The sequence below is a fragment of the Grus americana genome, chromosome 7 (assembly GCF_028858705.1).
Source record: "Grus americana isolate bGruAme1 chromosome 7, bGruAme1.mat, whole genome shotgun sequence".
Lineage (NCBI taxonomy): Eukaryota > Metazoa > Chordata > Aves > Gruiformes > Gruidae > Grus > Grus americana.
The window spans coordinates 11,445,695-11,468,088 of NC_072858.1; the positions used below are offsets into that span (position 1 = coordinate 11,445,695).

A 22,394-nucleotide genomic window follows, 5' to 3' on the forward strand; every position below is an offset into this window, starting at 1 on the left:
TCAGAGTGGCAAGTAATTAGTAACATCAAACCCATTGGTCGCCTATGAACATCACCCCTGAGCATCGAGGGAGCTGCAGGTGCTGTGCCGGGTTTCATCAGGACCAGCGCATTTGTCAGACGTTTCAGAATAAGACTTCTCTAGTTTTTGCTAATCCTGCTAAACTGAAAATACCATTTTAAAGTAGTTCCACTTTTCTGCAGAAATATCTTTGGTAGGACATCTAGGGACTTAAAGCTCTCAACCACAGTTTCTATAACCTGAGCTGTACCAATTACACATGCCCAGTTCTGGTCACGATGCTTCATGTTGTATCAACTATATGTTTTAAAAGCACAATAGTGTTCTCAGAGGGACACTGGGGCTAAAGAGGTTAGAAGCCTAGTTGTAGCACAATTTAAACCAGCAAAAATGGCAAAGCTACCCCACATAATATTTGCTTTCATGAGAGTTGCGATTTCAGCTTCTGAGCTACCGCGTCACAGCAAAGGGCAGGAGTATGGCGCAGAGCTTTGAATATGCCTCTCATTTTCTTAACCGTCTCTTAGGAACAGTGCCATGTCAGACACTGGAAAGTGTGTCCAGTGACAGAATTTTTTGTGCTTTTAAAGCATCCTTTTGGAACATTTACAACTGACTATTCTTTTTCTTATTAAAATGCCTGTTGCCTTAAATGTCCATGAATATGGCACATTTGACTATAATCAAACTGCACACGTAAACACACAAAACTAGAAAATTACAAAACAGATGAAGAATCTGATTTTTTTTTTAAAGCTGTAATTCTGTTTCTGTTGAATTTCCTTCTCAAATAAGTGTTTCTATGCTTTTAAATAAGAAATTGTGAACACATTTGTACAGAATGCTAAAATTAAAAGTTCAAAGAGGGAACATTCACAATGTGGCATTTGCAGCACAACATTTTCTAAACTAGCTTGTAATCCAAAGAAACACTTTACTCCACCCAGAATTTGCTTTGTCTCAAAAGCCCAATTATTATTTTTAATATACATGGTATGTTCTTCACCTTCTTTTATATACCTTTTGGATATATTAGTGTGCCAGCTAAGTATACAGAGATAAGACATTGTGTAAATAGAAGTAGATCATAATTCCCCCACCCCCACTCCAAAAAAAAACCCCACAACATGGGGTTGGGGGGAAAATCTGCAATTAAAATATTAAGCTAAGATCCCACTATGATTTTGATTTTAGACTTCAGACTCTTGGAATGTGCTAAGCCGTTCCACAAAGCTCATTTTTCTTACAGGAAGTGATCTAATGTACAAAGTACTTTACAATTTTCAATCAACAGAAATACAGATATGAATGTATTAAGCCAATATCTATAAAGCAAGACATTAGGTCACTTCCTGACAACTAATATCTAAAATCGACATTTGTTACTGCACGAAAGCATGCTTATACAGGGTTAGTTGAAACAAGAACTTTGTATTTTTATAGAGCGGGTATATTGGCTCTGCTACCTCTGTAATCATTGCTGATGCATAATCCCTTGCCTGCCACTCCCCTGCATGTCACTCTCCAACATCCCTTCCTCACAGCTCCGGCGCGTTTCAGTACGGTACTGTTAGTTAGAAAACAAGATTTTTTTTTTCCCCTCTTTTTTTTTTAATTAATTAATTAGCAGATTCAGAAATCTTTCTGTGGTAAAACCAAAACTTGGTTAGATAGTCCAGCAGTGAATTTAAGAAGCATTTTGCAAGGTTATTTTTTGGTTTGGGGTTTTTTTAATTTTTGTTTTTGTTTTTTTGGGGAGGGGAAAGAGGGAAGGGATCCTTTGTGAGAGGAGGGAGAAATAGAAAAGGAAGGGCACTTTTTTGTTTTTCAAAGCATCCCTCTCAAGAAAAAATAAACAGGCCTCCATCAAAAGGGTGTTGGTGAGGGAGGAGGGGACAGACCTGGCAGTAATGGAAAGTCTGTTCCGTAACAGGAGGCTCATAGTACATTAAATATTTATAATGAGCAAATGTGCTTGGTCTGTTTTGTACCCAGTCTGCGACCCCCAGCCCAGTTTGACCGAACTGGGGAAACGTTACCAGCACTTACACATTAAGCATACTGAAACCCGGCAGCACGTAAGTGTTGCCAGAAAAGCCCGTTGTGCCAAACACCAGGTAGATATCAGCGAGTAGAGAAGAGACACGAACCAGAGCGAGAGTCGGAGAGGCTGGAAAGCCCGTCCTGCAGCCGCGCCGAGCAAGGCATGCCAGGCGGCCACGCGCCATTTACTCGCTGGGTTTTTCTTCTCTGTACTCAGAGTCTCTCACTGAACAATCCTAACCACAAAGCAAGCTGTAATCTAAAAATCAAGCCGCAACTTGCTTTAATGTTGAACCAAAACTGCGATGACTAAGAAATAAAGCCAATGTTGCTGAACTGGCTACGGCTGCCTTTTCTGTAACATACATAAATGTAGGTTGATCATTATCATTTAAGCTGGAGTTTTAAATTCTTCCCTTCAGTATTCAATTCTGGCTGTTTATGAACTGTATGTGGCACAAATACCGATTTCTGATTTTAAGTTTTTATTCTAAACATAAAATCTCAGTTACTACACCTTGGTCAATACAAACAGCAGGTATTTTCCAGTGGAGCAAAAACTGAGCCAGTGTCAGGTTAAAGACACGACAGTGTCTTACCATTATTCATCTGTCTTTGGTGGTTTGTTGAGCTATATAGCATTGATATTCAGCTCAGATAAGCATATAGAGAGACGGCTTTATACATTTAAAAATACGTAACTTCAAAAACTACAAAGACAATGCAATGGAAAAACAGAACAAAGAAAAAGGCAGCAATCCAGTCCAACCAGGTCTGAATCTGACTCAATACAAACCATCTAATAATAACTTTCTGAAGAAATAGGTACGTCCAAACTATCTTGATTGCATAGTCAGCAATTTCCTATCACAAATTACTTAACTGCCTAAGTCACTTTGTGCCTCTCCTATCCAAAGACCTTTCCCTGTAAGCACAGTCTTGCAGCATATTATAAGTAAGAATTTTGACTGCCAGTCACTAAACAACTCAGTAAATCGTACCGCTACTCTGCACAAGAATCAACAATAGTGGTCTGTAAGCCCTGACAATGGAAATCTCACACTTGCTTAGAGAATTTTTCCCATAATTAGCTGCTTACCCAGAGAGCTCACTTCCTAAATATGACATGTACATTACACATATATTTTATTTAAAATAACTTTCAAGAAGATTTACAAAATAGCTACAACAATAAAGGCTGTGCTTATGAATTGTGTAAGTTAGATGCAAATTCCAGATGGAATGGGATCTCCAGAGTTTAAAAATATCATCAATCCAGGAAGGAAGTTTAGTTCCAGTGGATACTTAATCAATGCAAACTCTGTCCAGGTCAAACTTTCTAAACAAAAAGCCACAGTAGCTCCACACTCAACAATTTACTGCTAGAAGAAAAGCTGGAGTGTTGTTAAGTGGTTCCTCACTCTTCTGCTCATTCACTTTACTATGTGTTAAAGTACATTAACAAAATGTTCAATATAAATATTGTTTAAGTGATAGCTTTCATTCTTCCGAGTGTGTTCTGGTAACAAATAAGAGCTTAAAATCATGATGGCCTTGTTTTTTGTCTTTTTCAATCACAGCATGCATCTTTCTCTGCCATCTGTTTAAAATTGATTTAATTAACTAGGAAAAGTCATATTTTGTTGTTTCATCCTAGATGAGATTCTAAAACCAACCAGGACCATGTTTATTTCAGTCTTATTCCCAGTCTAAGTTGCAAATCCTCTGTATTTTATTGCATTAGAACATGGACTTTGTGGACTTGGAAGGTTTTAGTTGTTCTACGGAAGAGCATAAAATATACAGAAGTTATTAAAAACATTTATCTTTAGTTCTATATTTCTTCAGCCAAGGACATTAGTTAAAACTGTCTGCTAAAGATTAAGAGTCTTTTAGCCTTTTATTCCTTTACATGCTCAGTTTCATTACAGTATGTACAGATAAGCTGTAGATATTTATTCATAACCACAGAACACCTTAAATCAGAGTTAGAAGTGATGGATTTTTTTCCTTATAACTCTCATTCTTAGGCGACGTTGCACTCTGCAGTGCAGCTAGATTTAATAATGTCATTCAGCAAGCTAGAAACTACATGTAAGGTAACACACACACCCTTTGCTTTTGATCTCAAGCATGAAGCTGCCTTGAGCTGAACACCAGTCATTCTACAGTCACCAACCAAATACTCATTCTTAAATTTGTTCCTCTTACTGAACATTTTGAAAGAGTGATTTATTTTCTCTTCTCCAGCCTCTTCACATACCTATGGTTTCTGGCAGGTCCAAGAGCTCATTGTGCTGCAAGTCAAGGTTGGTGATCTGCGTGCAGCTTCCAATCTCTTCTGGAAGATGTTCAAGCTGATTGTGCGCTACATCCAGCGTTATGAGGTTACACAACTCACCTAAAAGCACACAAGAAAACCAAAACATCAACTTCTTTAACATACAGCTCTAGACAATGACCTCCACACAGAGATTAATAGAATCAAACAGATTTTGGGGTAATCTGAAAAAAAGCTATTGCTACCATAACATTATACATATAAAATAAGGCATTACAGGATCATAATTTCATCAGTCAGATCTAAAACCTGATCAACAATTTTGAAAAACTCAGATAAAGCTTTTACAGATTCCCTGAAGAAATCTTATTTATTTATTGATTTTCTTCTAACAGTTCAAGCTGTGGAATACGAGTACAAAACCTACACCCCATACTTGTTTCAGGCTGACCAGAAGTTTAAGACATCATGGAGTAAGTGGATTGTATTGAATTTTAAAAACTTGAGGTCTGTTTTTATACCATTACTTACTTTCAGGCACAAAAATCAACAATTAAGTGACATCAAAATTATTTGGCTGACAACCTTGATAATCCACCCAAAGTCCTGAGTGTTATTTTTAATCATTTTTAGTCATCACCAAAAAGGCAACATATAAGTAAACTATAAACCTATTTATACAGAGTATTATATTTTATATATGCAAGCAGAACTATAGCAAATAAGTTTGAAATAAAAGGCTTATCTGTTACGCCTTAAAAAAGATTGAACTTGCTTAGAATTTAGAGCTACTTTACACTGAACCGCTTCGTTCCTTACCCTTACACATTAATTTAACAGTACAGCTAGGCACAACTCTCTACATACAGTAGTTTGACCTATTTTAATGGCAAACATACTGTGTTCTGAGCAACAGCTTCTTGGATTTAAAAAAAAGAAGTGTGTGCATGAATACAGGTGTCTGCATTCACATTTTTTGCATCTGATGCAGGTGAAATTAATGCAAATAAGTTGAACAGCTTCAGCTCTCTCCAGTAAAGATGAGGTCACTGTATTTGTGTTTAAGAGCATGACTCAGTGAGTAACAAATTTGGAAGAGTAGCAAATTCCTTCTGAGCAACAAATGTCTATTTTTAAGCTTCAGTGTTGTATCTTTGACACAATTCTTTAAGGATTTTCCCACAGGCCTGCAGGACTAGCTTGGGCAAGTTCTGACGTGTGGACTGACTACCCATTAGATCAGCAGATAATCACAAATGGTGATGTAATAAATTGTAAAATATTTATGAATTCAGCCTCAGTATTGAGTTCCAGGTGTCATGTAGCCACAATACTTACTACATATCACAAAACAGTTGTGAAAGACCAGAAGGAAAAAAAAAAAAAAAGAGAGAGATAACCCCAACAGCTTTGTTATTCTGTTGTTGTTAAGATCAGTTCTATGTTAACAATCTATTTCCTGCATTTATTAACCCAAATTGGGATGATTTTCTAGAAACTAGGCAGACGGACACGTAAAGGTGGTGCTTAAGCAGCTCCTCCATCACTGTGCGTGTGCCCCCTCTCTTAAGTCAGCATTCAAGTCTATTCCAGGCAACTAGAGTCAACAGTCAAACATGCTGTATTCAGCCCTGCATAAACCACGTTTCAATGCCATTAATATGCAGAAGAATGCAAATTTAAGAAAAAATTGAGCAAGAGTTAATGTTCTGTGGTAGGAATGTCTTTCTGTTATTCATGAAAACAAGTGGGCAAAGTGCAGAAGGCAATAGAACGAGGAAGAAAAGCTTGAGGAAGACTTCAAAATCTCTCCCTTTAAACAAACAAATAAAAAAAGAACCCTATAAATCTTTACTAAGGTAACTCAAGAACCTTCACCCACTTTGGGGCAGTAGTTTTCACTTCATGATTGCTGTTTTCATTTGTTTTCACTTCAGACCTAAACCAATGATGTCAAATTTGAAATGTGGCATAAATTTCATTTCATCACACTGATTTCTCATTTACTTGACTCTTCCCACTCTACATATGCTGAAGTCGAAGAAAGACTTGGGGTTTTGCAGCAACATTTGATGCACTTCATTTTTGCACCTGCTGAAAACTTTGACAACAGCAAGCTACACATTTGAAACAAACATCTCACTAGCTAATTCTGGGGAGGGAAAAAAAAGAAAAGAGATGTCCATGTTTATTTAGCCAGTTAACGGTAAACTAACACTGGTTTAATTTGGATAGTCATATTTAATATTGTTATATTAAAGATGCAGGCATTATTTTTAAAAGTGACACTCATAAACATTTAATAAAAAATTTGAATGTTAAAATAGATTGAGGACTGCCCAACAAATTTTAGACTTTAGAGTAGAAATCAAGCCAAAGCTAAAGCCCTATCATGAAGATAGTGACTTAAGGAAAGCAATTTCAAGAGATATTATAATATTCATCTTTTAGTTCACATCGCTCAGTAAGGAATCTTGCTCTTGGACACAATAATACTTATGGTTCGACAGCATCTCACCAAAATGTTATTTTTTCCCCTAAGGGCAGGAGGAGAAGGGAGGTGAAGGGCTGTTGGCACTGAAATTCTTTCAGTACTTTAATGTGGATTGCAGAGACACAACGTAGAGAGCGTGCAAGTCAACAAAAAGCACTCAAGGTACATTTCTCCTGTTGTTCTCCATGGCATATGGAAAAAATTCTTACATCCAATGGGCTTAACAAGGTGCAAAATGTTTAGGTGATACGGTAGAGGCTCATGTCCACACACAAAGGCACCTGGAGGACCAGCAGTGGATGGGAGAATCCAAATACTTGTTGGACTGTCCCAGGAGAGCCATCAGCCCCATGGCCAGTGTGAGACCTATCACGGGGACTATACAGAATGGCTATCCAGAGCACCTCACAGAATGAGGACTGTTACTGCATATGGGGCTTGAGCAACTACTATGGGGTGCAAGGAAGAGCAACTTGGGATGGTAAGAGTTGCTATGGGATCTTTAGGGAAGGGGAAAGGGAGGAATCCATGTGGTTTGGGAAGGATATAGTATAGGAAAATAGAGGGATAAGGAAATAAAAGGGTCCAGTCCTTTACAAACCAATGCTGGTCATGCCCTGTGGCCGATCAGCACCATCTGCCCTGTCTTTTCTTTAAACTCTATTTCTAACTATTTTCCTGGGTGAAAGGCGCTCTGTTCTGCGTGCATGGAGGTCCAAGTACCAGCAACACTGCAGTTAACATGACCAACACTACTGAAAACATCTCAGTACGTGGGACCAGAACCACTCTGGGCACGGAGGATGCACCTCTGCCAGGCCAGCACCTAAAGAACAGGGGCAGCTCTTTCACCGGCCGACTGACGGCAGTGATCTACCCAGTGAATGGATGCACTGTCCACAGCACTGCTGCACAACAGCAGCTCTTTCAAAAATGATGCCAGGATAAACACATGGCATAAACAATCGATACAACAAATAATGATCTGCAAGAACAAAGAGTCCAAACTGAAGGCCATCTGCACAATGCTGTTTCTAGGAGTTGATGTAAAGCCAGCTTGTTTCAGTGACTGACAGTGCCCTTCTTATTGTCTGAACAGTGGCAACTGTACTGAAGGAAACGCTTCTCAAAAAAAGGTGGAAATAAGCTTCATCAAGATAGAACTGAAATCTGGCGTTTTTGCTTGGCCAGGGTAAGAAGCATATGTCAAAAATCAAAAAAAAAGCTTTCCTAAAAGAAAGATTTGCTCAGGTACAAAAAGGAAAATGGCTAATGAGTGGGGAGCTCATGATCTTATTCATATTAAAAGAATCAACATTTGTTCTTTTCTAGTGTACTACAGAAACTTTGCTGAAACATGTTTGTATCTTAATCAATTGAACAGAAATACGCCAGCTAGAAATGTGCTGCAGCTCGAAATCAGCCTTACGCAGAAAGCAGTTTACTAAAGAAAAACCCATTCCTGTTCACTACATGGACAACTCCAGCATCACTTCACCAAAGGACTGTTCGAACACCCAAAACCACTGGAGTAAGGCAAACACTACTTTAGGGAAATACTAATCACGGGTAAAATTAACTAACTCTTTTCACCACAAGTAACGTCCAAAATAGACAAATCTTAAGCTCACAGTAATGAATAAAGGATTCGCTATGGACTACGTGCAACTGTGTTGAAGGGGAAGGTGCTGAGGTTTGGGGTTGGGTTTTTCTTTTTTTCTTCTTAAATAATATATTGCACTGTAATTGCAAAGGAAAAAAAAAAGGGCAATTAAAGCTCAAGGTCTGCCAAGAAAGCAGACAAAAATTGCATGTACTAGATGGCTTGACAATAAAAGATTTTGAAGTAGAAGTAATGTCCATATGAAATACATAAAGCAGTTTATAAATAACCTTCACAAAACAGTTACACCACATTCTGTAGTTTTTAAAAATTTGTATTTTAAAAGGTTCTACAAGATAAAAATTTCAGACGATTCACACATGTTTTCCAGATAAAATGGTTTGCGAAGACTCCCAATCACTTTCCAGTTAAAAGTATCGTTAAAAATACAGCTAAGTATACATCTCAATAATCCTTAAAAAAGGTGGGGTGAGCAATCACCCCCCTGTTGCTCTCATATGCACGAAGACTAAATGTTATAGTATGACAAAGCTAAATATACCTGCTGAAAAACCCCAGCATTACGAAATGACTAATATTTTCTGCATAATAACGTAGAATTATAGTCCCATTACACGGCCAACCTTGAAAGCCTGTTATGACAAGAGGACCAAGTTGCATGCCCTGACTTACATAACACTCAAAATTCTTCTTGGCCATGCAAAAAACAAAATACAGCTTCATTTAAAAAAAAAAAATAATATATATATATATATATAAAAAAGTACACACAAATTAACAGTTGTATAGGGAGAGAGTATAGGTCAATAGCAAAGAGGCTTCAGTGTCTCCTACTACTAATTCACTCAGTGGGTAACACTCTTGAACAGCAAGCACAATTTGTAATATAGCCTGTTTTCCACTGGATTAAGTCTGTGCCTGCCCGTGCTTAAACAGATTGAAAATTATGAAATGCTTCTCAACATGATAAATCCTGGGCCAGATGACACAGCAAGAGGATCAAGACTCTTATGGAAAGTACAAGGAAGAGAAGAATGCAAATATTAGTGGGGCTTCAGGCTGGTGTGTCAGAACATTGGTTGTAAGCTAATTTGTAAAGAATAATTATCCGAAATCAGCAATGCTAGGAACAAGTTACAAACAGTTCCCATGACTTTAGTAATTATTCTTCTCTCACTAGGTTCTCTGCTGACATAAAAAACCACCCTTTTTTAGTTTGTCTATTAAACTCTGTGATGTATCCTGATTTTAGAAAATAATTAAAAACAATTTTACAGTTTCAGAATCTTTTACCCTCTGTCTGAGATTTGAGTATATCACTGTAACAGACAGCCTGAACTGTTTGCTGTGCACTACCAACTGCCCAAAAGAACAATTAAACAGTCAGAGCTACTTTGAATTATTACTGTACAACTATAACTTACACAGAAGAGCTACTGAGTAGAAAGAATGCAATTTTAATATGGTCACAAGTGACTTATGTACCAAAGTTAAAATATTCATATAAGTAATAAGCACAGTAAAATACTTAGAAATTGCAGAACACACAACACAATCTAGTTATGGGAACCACTCAAAAACATAGAAGCTAAGCTCAACTGAAAAGACAGACTCAAAATCTGGTCTAAAACAAGCTTCAACAAGACACAACAGCAAAAGACTTTTTTTTTTATTGTTTATAACTGAAAGTAACAAATAAAATTAAAAACATGTTCAAACAGCATTTTAAACATGGGAAACATGTAGAAGAAACAATCTTAGCAAGGGCTCAAGGCAGGATTTGAGATAGGCAGTAGGATAAACCAACAGGAACCTCACAAAGTGCCAAGAAAAAGGAGAATTCTTGCACCTAGAACGGAGCAACCTCGTAAAGCGGTGCAGCCTCGCACCAGGTGAGGAAACAGCTCTGCAGGGAAGGACCAGGGGGTCCTGGTGAAGCTGAAACAGGTCACATCTTGGATCCTGTCCATTGTGAGTGTAGAAGAAGTGTGCTTGCTCTCAAATACTAAAGGCTAACAACCTAACGGGCTGCATTAGCAAGGGCAGCTTGAGGGATGTGGTTATTTCCCTCTGTTCAGCACTTATAAAAGTATTTAAACAGTTAAAATAATTGCAGCATTGATACATGTAATAAAAAAATTAAAAAAAAAAAAAAGCTGGATTCTAACAAGCTGTCCGAATTACTCTTGGGGCATCATCCCAATACACTCTGCAAGTAGATCAAAAAGACAGGACTACTTAATCACTATCCTAAAACCAGCCTGAAGAAAACATAATCAGGAGGAATTTGACTAGCTGACAAGACAAAACTGCGTCCCCACAAGAGCTTCCACAGGAATCGGAACCAGACACCAAAGCTGAAGCTGGACAAAATCAAGTTCCTCACCATTCCTGCAGCTCAAGAAAGCAACCAGAACTGGATCAAATAAGCAGTCGTTTTCTGACTTCTAGGGAACAGCACACACATATCAATGCCTATACTTATTCCACTTCTGTTCACAACTTCATGCTTTCAACACATTAGAATACAAAATATAAAAATATTCTCAGCTGCTGTGTTTACAGGAATTAATATGCCAACTAAGCCCAGGAACACAACTTGGTTTCCTTCAAACTGCTGAAACAGAAGTGGCTTTTAGATACAAATAACATGAAGAAATATTTCTCTATATTGTCAGGTCTGTTATAAAAAAAGGGGAAATGAAATTCAGAGCATCACTGAAAAGCTTTGCACCTAACAAGTCATTTAGTAAGGAGGCACTATATGCAGCATGGAGTGAGTAGACATGAACTAATGCAGCTGCACACATCTGGGTTGCTGTCTATGCTACTGAAAACCAAACAGGTGCAAGTGTTATGAAAAAGAGTTTCAAAGTAGTGAAGAAACCACAAATGATCTAAATATTGGGTAGATGGGGGAAGGGAGGAACATAAGAGAGTCTCAGAGACATTCCAAGTCTGGTGTAGGCAGATTCCTTGAATTACAATCTAAAAATATTTCCCTTGCAGAACAGCCCTGACCAGATTCTCCATAGAATAAGAGTTGCATTCACAGACAGTAAACACAATATTTGGAGTCTTAAGAAACTTGCAGAAGCTATGCAAATGTAATTTCAACCGTGTTAACAGTATTATTTCTATTTGAGCTGTGCGCGCTACGAAGATAAAAATATCCAAAAGTGGTATAAGATGCAACCTTGTCTTTACAAAGACAATATTATGAACTTGATTGTGCAAAACAATTCCTTCAACACAACATGGAGGAATGCAATAAAACTCTCAATACAAGAAATGGAAAAGGCTTGCTTAAGTAACAGCCTGCAAATTGAAGCATTTGCTTGGCCTTATCCCAAGACAGTTCCTCTGGTTTTCATCCTTCCCATGCTGACTGTCTGACTCACCAAAGCATTCACATTCTTCCATTCTAATCTTCAATTTTTTGATCTCAGTGGAATGGACAATTTACCAGATATGGCGATGAAGCTGGAGTCCACCTTGTGAACTCATTTCCACAATTATCCCTTCAGATTGTGTTTTGGAAAAGCTTCTACGTGGAAACTCTTCCGCTAAGGTTTCATTCCGTGGATGCCACCAGAGATTCAACAGACAAGCGAACAGGTAAGTTCTGCTTTTGCACTCAGTGTATATACATATATATATGGTCAACATCTGCATAACAGTGACCTTTTAGTCTAGGGCTGAGCAGCAGTAGAGGTTTGCTGATTGATACTAAATTATTCATGACAGTAAGGACAAGAGATACTGCAGAAAAACTTCACAAGACTAAGTGCCTGGGCAACAAAATGACAGATAAAATTAGGTATACAAAATGTAAAGCAATACAGGGGAGCAGGGACCCATATCTAGCTTCACGTATGAAGTGATGGACTTCAAACAATCCATTAGCACTCAGAAGCAAAATCTGGAGGAATGGTATACAAATCACGAATGGCAGGGAGATAAGGATGCTGACCACCCCTGTATGTGAGAACTTGAGTTCATCTGTCAAGAACAACATTCAAAGCAAACTCGTGGACCTTGCTAAGGTTGCAAAGCACAGGATTTTAAAGGAAAGAAAATGGTCGAGCCCTTGGAAGAGGAGTCTACTGGGAATTACTAAAGACACAAGCTGCACCAGACTCAGGAAATCCCTGATATGAAAACAGCTGGATCTGGGAAAGGAGTCAGGTTAAGCCTCATATGCACACTTACCCTGTTTTTATGCAGATGTTTGCTTAGGGCTACAGTCAGAAGTAGGATTCTGGGCAAGATGCACTCTGAAAATTTATCATCATTATCAGGTAGGATGCCATTTATAAGACAGACTAGGTTCACAAAGAGCAACATGGCGTAGCTTTGCCATCAAGAAACTTGCATCAATGACTTCTCACCACTATAAATAAAAAAATAACAAAAAATTGCTTCAGGAAGGTGGGGCTGAGCTGATGCTACCAGGACTCCAATAAACTACACAGGGTTTTGTAGAATAAGACATGGGAAGCAGGGGAAAAAGGAATAAAGAGTGATTCCAAACATATGATCTAATGCATTTTCAAAGACTTTCTGCAGACAGTAATCCATCCTTCTCCAAACCTCTTGCAGTGCATTTCATATACTTCATACACATGAGCAATCCTACCTGTGAGGTTTCACAAGTGAGCTGCAGCGAGCCAAGCTGATTTAACAGCTCAGTGCTGGCAAAAGTGGTGGTCCAGCTCTCCCTGCTCCCAGTTCATGCGCTCCCACTCCTCCTCCTACTCCAGTTCCAGTCTTATCTAAAAAACTTCACTGATTTCAACTAACTAAAGTAACAAGACAACAAAAGTAGTAAAACCATTAATATTTTTATGTTAGTTTAGTGAGACAAATCAGCTCACCAAGGAACAGCTCACAGGAAGGAGGCAGAAGGACCGAGCAGCTGGGAAGCTGTGAGGAGTAGATACTGCCCCTTTCAGTGTCATGAAGCTGCTAGACATCAGCCCAGCCGTTTCATGAAAACTCCTCCAAATTCAGCTACTCTTGAACAGAGTTTCTGGCTAAACATGCAAAAAAAAAATGGATTTAAAAAAAAAAAAATCAAGACTTCAGCCTACTATGCAATCCATTAAAATAATTTCAATCACATTAAAAATGTAGAAGCAACATATATGTTGCTGGAAAAGTGTTAAGAGAAGTCCAATAGATGACTAGTAGCAATGATTTCCTAGGTACCGAGAGCTGGAATTTGCCAAGGTACTAAAAAACTATCTTCTTCAAAAGTACAGATAACATTTGCTCATTTTTTTGGTTTACAGAGTGAATTCAGTTGAGTAAACTGCTATTTAAAATTAAGAAGCGTTCTGAATATTGAAAAGACAGGAAAAGTTATTGCCATCATTGTACCTATAATAAAGCAAGTGGATGCAAGGAAATGAGAGGTATTGCATTCTGAGGGGAAAAAAAGACCGAAAACACATCTGGTTAGTAAACACATCTGTTTACTAACGATAGATAATAACACTTCCTCTTTCTCACTAAAACATTTGTTTTAAATGCAAAGCAACTTTTCCCCCAGCGTAGTCAGGTCATTTAAGTTTGTGTTGTTTAACTACTAAAGACAGTTTAAAGCTCAAAATAGAAGCAAACTTTAGATTACTTCCCAGCAGCTCAGCGCTGGTAGCTTCACCTCTTCTAGGTTTTCCTCAAGACAATACACACCCTAACAGGTCAGTTGTTCTCAAGCAGTTTCCAGGACCACTTAAAAACTGATCAGTTATGTGTTTTGCAAACACCATTGTCAAGTGTTTTATCTTCACTCAGGCTTTTAAGAAATGTTTTAGTTTCAGGTTTCCCTAAAAGGATTCTATTTCTAGTAAGTACTAGTACTGTATGCTTGCACAGCGAGCAGTAGATGTTCTAAATAAGCATTTCTAGAAACTTATTTTGAAATCACATATAGTTTCTACATGTCATCTATCAAATAAGGGACACTACCACAGGATTGGAGGCTATCAATTCAAGATTTAAGATACAAGAAATAAAAAGGGGAGATTCTGATGACCTCACAGCCACATAAACACTATGCAGACCAACAGAATTTCCAGGAAACATTAACAAAAGGCATGAAAGTAAAACGCTTGGAGAGAGACAAATAAAAAGTGATTTGAAAAATATTAGTAAAATATTAAATTATTTGGCATAAAGAGTTAACAGTTTTCTACAAAAATATGGAAGACCTAGTCAACCTAGACTCCATGAAAATGTTTGACGTAGCAGCATGCAGAAAATAACTAAAAGACTCAGGTGACTAGTAGAAGGTGTCAAGACATCTGAGGAATTGGCTACAACTTGCTATGGATGTAACAGGACTGAAAATAACATATCCGCTTGGATGGAGGTTACCTCTCCAGGACTCTTAAGAATCCACCTCAAGACCAGTCTTGTACAGTGTCCTCAGCAATGACTTAGAAAGTCAGGGTTTTCTAGCCAGCTAGAGGCATTAGAAGAAACAGGTAACTAAAAATAATGGAAACTGGATGAAATTTAGTGGTGTTAAAAAGAGTAAGTTTCTACTAGGATCTCAGGGTTGACCTCTGGCGGACAGCGAGAACAGAGAAGGCAAAGAGTGGAGGTGTCTTAGGTGGTCACGAGCATTTGTGTGGTAAGTCTAAACACGGTGACAGTACGATCCAGATGCACGGACAGAATTACCTTGCCCAGAGAAGCTGTGGATGCCCCATCCCTGGCAGTGTTCAAGGCCAGGTTGGATGGGGCTTTGGGCAACCTGGTCTAGTGGAGAATGTCCCTGCCCATAGCAGCGGGGTTGGAACCAGACGGGTTTTAAGGTCCCTTCCAACCCAAACCACGTTATGATTCTATGATTCTCTGATCTCCAGCCCAAAAAGGGAAACTCTCATCTGGAATGGTATATCCAAACTAATCAAGCATGCTCAGGATTCAAAACATAAGACAACACAGAAAATAGATAGTGGGGTGACAGAAGAAATGGAGACTTTATGCAAGACTAAAAACTGTGGTTTAAGTAACGGGCTGGGAGAAGATATGACTGCTCTCTGCACATACAGTGGGAGAGTAGACATAAGCAACAGAGGGAAACTGCTGCATCTAAGAACAGTGAAACACCACTGGCACAAAAATCAATTAGTCCAACATATTGGGTGTTGGAAGAAAGGTCTCAAATATCAGAGCACTTAAGACTACAGGATCTACTTTCAATTTCTTTCAGTAAGAGTAGAAGGAAAATAAACTTTATTTTATAAGGCTGTAGACAAAAGATTTCTAGAAAAGTAATTAAACACGATGATTGCTTACAAATCAGGTGACCCTTTATTTTAAAGCAGTAAGGTCCTACAGTTGGAAAGTCTTTTATAATTATACAAATCAGATATTTTGTGTTCAGTGATAGTGAAAGCCATCATGAGTCTCTAGTACCAGGGTAAGACTCTAATTCCATCAAACTCAAGACTGGCTCTTTAAGTAGCAACATCCCATCTTTCAAGCTGAAGTCTGGAGTTTAATTTTTCATTTTTTTTTTTGTCCAGGACAACCTTTTATAGCACATCTACCTCCAAAAGACCAAGCAAATAAAACCCAGGATTCTTCACACAGTTGTGAACCAGATTAGCAACATGAACACATCGTAGTCAACTGCTGCAAGACTCTTCCTTGCTGGACAAGTCAGTGGGTTACATAAGCTTTGAATTTTTAAAAATATGAATAAGCACATTAGCTTACCATCAGATATGTGAGCCTGCGGCCTTAGAACAATGGGGTATTTTTAAAAAGAATTTTAAATGCTCTGCATGATATTGCTTTATAAGAGATAATGACCTCATTTTACTTCCTGCTTTGTGGCAACAAAAATTTCTGTGTTATTTACAAGCTGATAATAAAAGATTGTTTGCTAGTATGTAGTATTTAGGAACTATATTATAAACATACAAGGGATTAAAATCATTGGGACTTAAAAGGCAATTTTGTTTAAAAGTGCACATGTAAAACGTAGAGAAATAACAAATGCTTAAAGAAACAGAGACATTCCAGTGGAAAGTAAGAAATAAATTTCTCAGCAGTTTCATTTTTCAGCTGTGTTTCCAACTCAAACATTTCATCTTTGTACTAGAGCAAAGATACATGAAAGTGAACGATTAGAAAGCAATTACAGAAGTGAAACTATCTTGTCTGGTTTTACTACTTGAGGAAAAAACAGTTTTCAAATGCCTCTTCTGTATGTCTTGGCAGTTAAAATTATTTGTGCTACTTACTTAGAAATCCTTTAATTAATTTATTTTTCAACTATTTCAATTGAACACAACCTAGTCACAGAAATTTAGTTTGAATTAAAAAAGGATGTTGTTGAACATAGCGATTTCCCTTCAAAGTTCTTTGTAAGGGTGACAATCGTGTTGCGTTTGTGCTTCTGAAATGCCTTGCACAATGAGGTGCTGACCCGTAACAAGGAACATGGGCTTTATCACAATACAAATAAAGGCACGACTAACTGCTGGATACAAAGGCAGAAGTAAAGTAGTTAATGTTCTCAAGCTAGGGTTTGATAAAGAACTGAGAACGCTGCCTGTATGCATATCAAGACGAGCGTTAAAAAAAATACAAAAGAAAGAAGCAAGTCACATATATTCCTTCATGATACATATATCTACTAAATTTCTCCATGAAACTGTTACACACAATCTCTTCCAAGGCTATTGTGAACAAACACATGCAGAAATTGTATACTTTAATGTAAACTTAACCGTAAGAATTCAACAAACAAAATAGTTAAACAAACAGGTTCCACAGCAGCAGCAATGTCTACAGTATCAAACACACCTACAAAAAATTTTGAAAGGGCAACATCAAACACTGGAATGCAACATCTCACAAAAGTTTTTTTCTTCACACACTAGTATTAATTTAAATTTATGCAGTACTATCCCCAGTTGAACCTCAGAAGCTGACTCTCTGCTAGATTACATTTAATAACTGAGCCACAGACAGACCCAGGGAAAGTACCGACAACTGTGTAACCGTCAGCTAAATCGGCCACAATTTCTTCAACGTATGTAGAAACACGCAGTACGTTGGGGTTTTTTTGCAAACATCAGCCCCATGGTTTCCAGTATGACTCTTTGATTAGTGAAAGATTCAAAGAGGCTGTTGGGACTTAAACTGAAGTGTCAAAATAGGTCAAAACTGTAATTCCTTAGTTCTCCCAGGGGAAATTCCCAGGATTGCAGAGATGCTCATGGCAACTCAAAAATCACATTGATCAGAAAACATACCACATTAACCATTTAATTTTTGCCTAGCAAAAAAAGTGTTTCTGTGGCTAATAGTAGAATCCATTCCAATAGCAGCTACAGGGAGCCAAAGGTAGAGACCAACAGCTGACAGCCTCACTACATTTCTTCACTCCTGTTATCACGTACAGAAGCTGTCTGTACCGGACATTGCTGGTAACATGATTAGCAGTTTCAGACATGCCCAGGAGTTCCTGCCATCAAGAACACGTTATCTTGTGTATCTTACATATCAAGGTGCAGGAGAAAGACGCAAACATGGCTGATTTGAAAAAGATCTACCAGGAATGCAAAACAAGAGTATTTCCCAAGCTTTGCAAAATTAGCGAGCACAGCGGCCAACTGCAGTAACACTTAACGTACTCGTAGCACTGGCTTGGTTAACAGGAAAGAGTCCCACATCAGCTTTTAAGAACAGGGCACAGGAATTATTACTCGCAGTGTTATAAGGGCTTTTGCAAGTTTTTTTCCCACACTTTAAGAAAGTCAAAGCAGTTTCTTAACGGCGTGAAGTTTACATTTCCCCTCCCCCTAAAGGGACTAAGCTATGCTTGCATTTTAAAAACTGGTGATACATAGAAAAAACCACCGATGATAGAATCTCCCTTTTACGAGGTACATACATTGTTCAAATATTGGTTGAGAACAGTGTGATAAAGAGATGTTTTCCATGAATCAGAACCCATTCACAACAACTTAGGAGTTCTTAATATACGGCTATTCCAGCACATTTTTTGTAATAAACTATTTAAATTAATAAGCCGCTTTCATACTATTTCACCATCTTTCAAAATTTTGCAACAATGTTTGGAAAAACAAATATTATTCATTAAAAAGTCATAAGAATCATCAGGCATGCATACAACACTTGGTCACTTTATATTAAGAGTCCACATATTAGTATATTCATGACTTATAAAAGGTAGAGGCTTTCACAAATCATTAACCTACATTATTAACTGTTATGGCATCCAACAGCTTGCTCATGGTAATAGCATGTAGCTACCTATTCTACCTTGTATTACCATGGTCACACCCCTCTAACATGCCCATATTGTGTTTATCACTTGCAACAGTTCATAAATGATTTATAAAGAAATCTTAAAATAAGATTTGCCCCTGTATCTTTTTTTTTTTAAACCATCTGGGCTCTGAAGATACAATATGTGAAAGCACAAGGCAATGATGAAAACAAGATACATTTGATTTTAAGATGATAAATGAAGAAAAAGGGCTTTTGTTATTTAAAAAAAATCCAAGGTATTGATTACTCTTAATGTAAGCTAACATTGCAAGAGTATGATCATGAGTATAATTTTATGAAGTTTTAAATGGAGAAGTGCACCTGGAGAAGTGGCAGTTTATGTATACTTAACTGAACCGCAAAATGAACACAAGCATAGAATTAAACTTTCAATCAGTGTAATCGCTTACCAATTTCAGCAGGTAGTTGCTTGATTTTGTTCTCTCGTATGCTAAGCATGGTGAGTTTTGACAAGTTTTTGATATCCTTTTCCACAGTAGTTATACGATTAAAGCGTAGGTAAAGAGTGGCGAGAGAGCTTAGCCTATACACCACTGAAGGGATTTCTCTAAGTTTGTTATGCCGCAGGTCAAGCATGCGCAGTTTCTTCAAGTTATCAAGAGAGTCAGGCAAACTGGTGAGTGAGTTTTCACTCAGGGCCAGTGTCATCAGGTTCACAAGACAGCCCACCTCTGCCGGTAGGGATTGCAGTTTGTTACTGTATAAATAAAGTTCTGTTAACTGCGTTAGCTCTTTGATAGCTGATGGAAGCATGTGTATAGACCTCTTGGACAAGTCCAAGCGCATCGAATTCTCTTCCCGGCATTTATTTAGCTCTTTGATCACTTCAGCATTGCTGGATTTTTTGCGGGTACCTGTGGCTGGATTGGGTCTTTTTATTGTATTGTCCACTGAAAAAGCTACCCCAGGCTGCGTGCTACTGGAGTCCTTCTTTCCGTCTTTGGCATCTTTCCCTTTGGTCTTAGGCTCCTTTTCTTTGCTCTCCTTCCCAAATCCTCCAGAGGCTTTGGCCTCCTTCTCCCTTTCTTTTGACGACGGGACTTTTGGATCCTTCTCTTTACAGTCCTTTTCTTTTCCTAGATTACTACTCATGGTGACACAATGTTTAGCAAGCACCACATGAAATCCGTTTCTGAAGTTCACAAGAACAATTCACTGCTGAGGCGACACAGATCCTTAAAACATGCAAGTGTTGAACCAAGGGAGGAGCTTCGGAGGTGTAATACCCATTTGCTACATATTGGTTCTGAAGGCACTCTTTCCTAATCCTGATATCAGGAGATTCAGCTGTAGAGATTAGAAGGTCAAATGTTCCGTATTAGTATTTCTGTAACACAGAGAGAAGAGAAGCCAAAGTTAGTGTAAGCATAAAACTTAACTTCCAATTAAATTTTGAATGTTTCTACGTCAAGCCTGTGCTCTCTAACTCAAGTTAATGATTTGTCCTTCTCTTCAAATGTCAATGAAAAACCCAATGCTAAAACAAAACTACTACACATGTTGTTCAGAAGACTCACTGTGGTAGAAGAGCTATACTAATTAGTATACATAAAGAAAGAAAAATTACAATTCTTAAACATAACACTGCCTTCAATACTACATTTGAGTCACTGTCTTAAGTCTTAGCTAGTTCTTAGCATAACACCCGGGTCATCAACACGAACATTCTCTCTCCCCTCCATGCTCAATCAATCAATAAAGATCTGCTATAATTTTAAGTGCCTGCCTCTTCAAACAAACCTGTGCAGGCTTATTCTTTCAGCACAAAAGAGCCTCAATTCGATATACAGTGAAATCTAATATGCTACTGTAACCAAAACACTTCGCCTCGAGATCTCCCTTCCGACCAGCTCTGAACCGCAGGTCTCTGCTTTTAACGTGGAGCAGAATGTTGTCACCAGCTTCACGTGAAGACGCAAACAGGAGGATTTTTAAAATAAACCTATCAAAAAGTCAACTGAAAGCTCAGAAGAAATAATATATTATGCTTCAAGACAAGCAACGTTATGAAGGAATTTCTCATGAGAGTAGGATATAACATATCTTTAAACAATATCTTGAATTTGCCCCCCCTCAATGACTATAATGCAGCCTACTAAGTGAACAGATGTCCAAAACCTGTGGAGCTCCATTTACATTTTTACAAAATCATTGTGCATCAATAGAAAGTAGCTTTGCTTCATGTTTCAATTCCAAACACATGGCGTGCCTGAGAACTTCACCATCTGAATACTCTGGAGAGGCTTTTGAATGCATCTTTGTGGAAGAAAATAAATGGTCAATCGATGACAACAATAATTTCATGTCCCCATGTTAGTCCACCTTTCAGCCTAGAATCAACTTTCCTTTGCTATGCAGCATTTGCTGATGAAGAAAGTTTGTTTGTATTTCAGAAGAATACCTTGCTTCCCCAGCCGCATGAGCTATGTTAAAACACCCTTACAACCTCCGCAGGAGCTGTGTCGCTGTCCTGGCATTCCATCTTCTGCACAAGTTCATAAAGCTCGTAATCAAAATCAATTAAATAATATTTTGCATACTTAAGCAATCAGCAAGTACTACAAATACAAACTTTTTTAGCAAAGCTCAAGTAACTATTTTTAATTGCACAGTTATGCTATGCATGCTTACCTTCAAGTACAAACACATGCTTGGAGAACACACAGAAGCACACTTTGCTCAATATATTCGTTCATATTAAAAACAAAAAGTAAAGAAAATCTATTTAAGGACAGTAAGAAGGGCAAGCACTTTACCTCAGCTGCAAATCAAGCTGTTTATTAACAAAGCTCACAAGAGAACCTCCCCCAGGAGGTGGCTTCCAGTCCTCCACCCTGATTCATTACTGCTGCAGTATCACAAAGTGTGTGCCACAAATCCCATAATATCAAAAAACTCTGCTGCCTCCAGTTACTGTGTTCTGGACAACTCCGGTGTAAAGGACCATGGCCGTTTGCTAGCAGCAGCAACAGTTTTTAACTTGGAAACTTTCTCCAACGCAGAGTTCTCTAAAGCAGCACAAGCTGGTTCCTTACTACATCCTTAAGATTTCCACCCAGCTTTTACACCATCCATTAACCTGACCTATTCCCCAAGAATGCTAACCTTACTACATTATATTTTAAAACTTGCTCTCAGCCCTGTATAATCTACGTGCTTGTAAAACTCCGTCAATAGGAAACGTAATGACTCCAAATGCAAAAATCCAGCTGACTAAAGGGTGGGAGCCTGAAATGCCTGACAACTTGGTTTCAGTATGAAAGGTAACGCAAAGAATTGAGAACTAACATACTCGGTTTCTAAATTCTGAGCTTTTCTGAGAAAAGTCAGCCATGTGGCAGTGCCAGACAGCTACTGCTCCACATCCAGCTCCTACAGTGCAAAATACTCAAAGGGCTGCTGCTCTCATAAGCTTGCAATTTAATCAAATTTAGGACCCACCAAGAGATTTGTTTCACGTCTTACATGCAGTGCAGCTGAAGGAGGTTTTGAAGGAGCCTCAGAAAGGAAAGATGGCTGGAGATTAGTGCTGCTGAAAGCAGCTCGGTAGTGCAAATGCTCCAAATAATCTGCATACATTTCACTGT

At 38.2% G+C, this 22,394-nt stretch overlaps 1 protein-coding gene across 5 annotated transcripts in view; it reads right to left on the reverse strand.

Annotated features, from left to right (window-relative positions):
• SHOC2 (SHOC2 leucine rich repeat scaffold protein) overlaps positions 1-22,394 on the reverse strand; it is an 82,378-nt gene that overhangs the window by 23,060 nt on the left and 36,924 nt on the right. For all 5 annotated transcript variants that reach the window (XM_054830984.1, XM_054830986.1, XM_054830985.1 and 2 more), the window contains 2 exons: positions 19,197-20,134; positions 4,328-4,465 (listed from right to left, as the gene is read on the reverse strand). In XM_054830984.1, coding sequence (XP_054686959.1) covers positions 4,328-4,465; positions 19,197-19,899 — 841 coding nt within the window. In that variant the 5' untranslated portion in view covers positions 19,900-20,134. The remainder of the gene's footprint in view (positions 1-4,327; positions 4,466-19,196; positions 20,135-22,394) is intronic.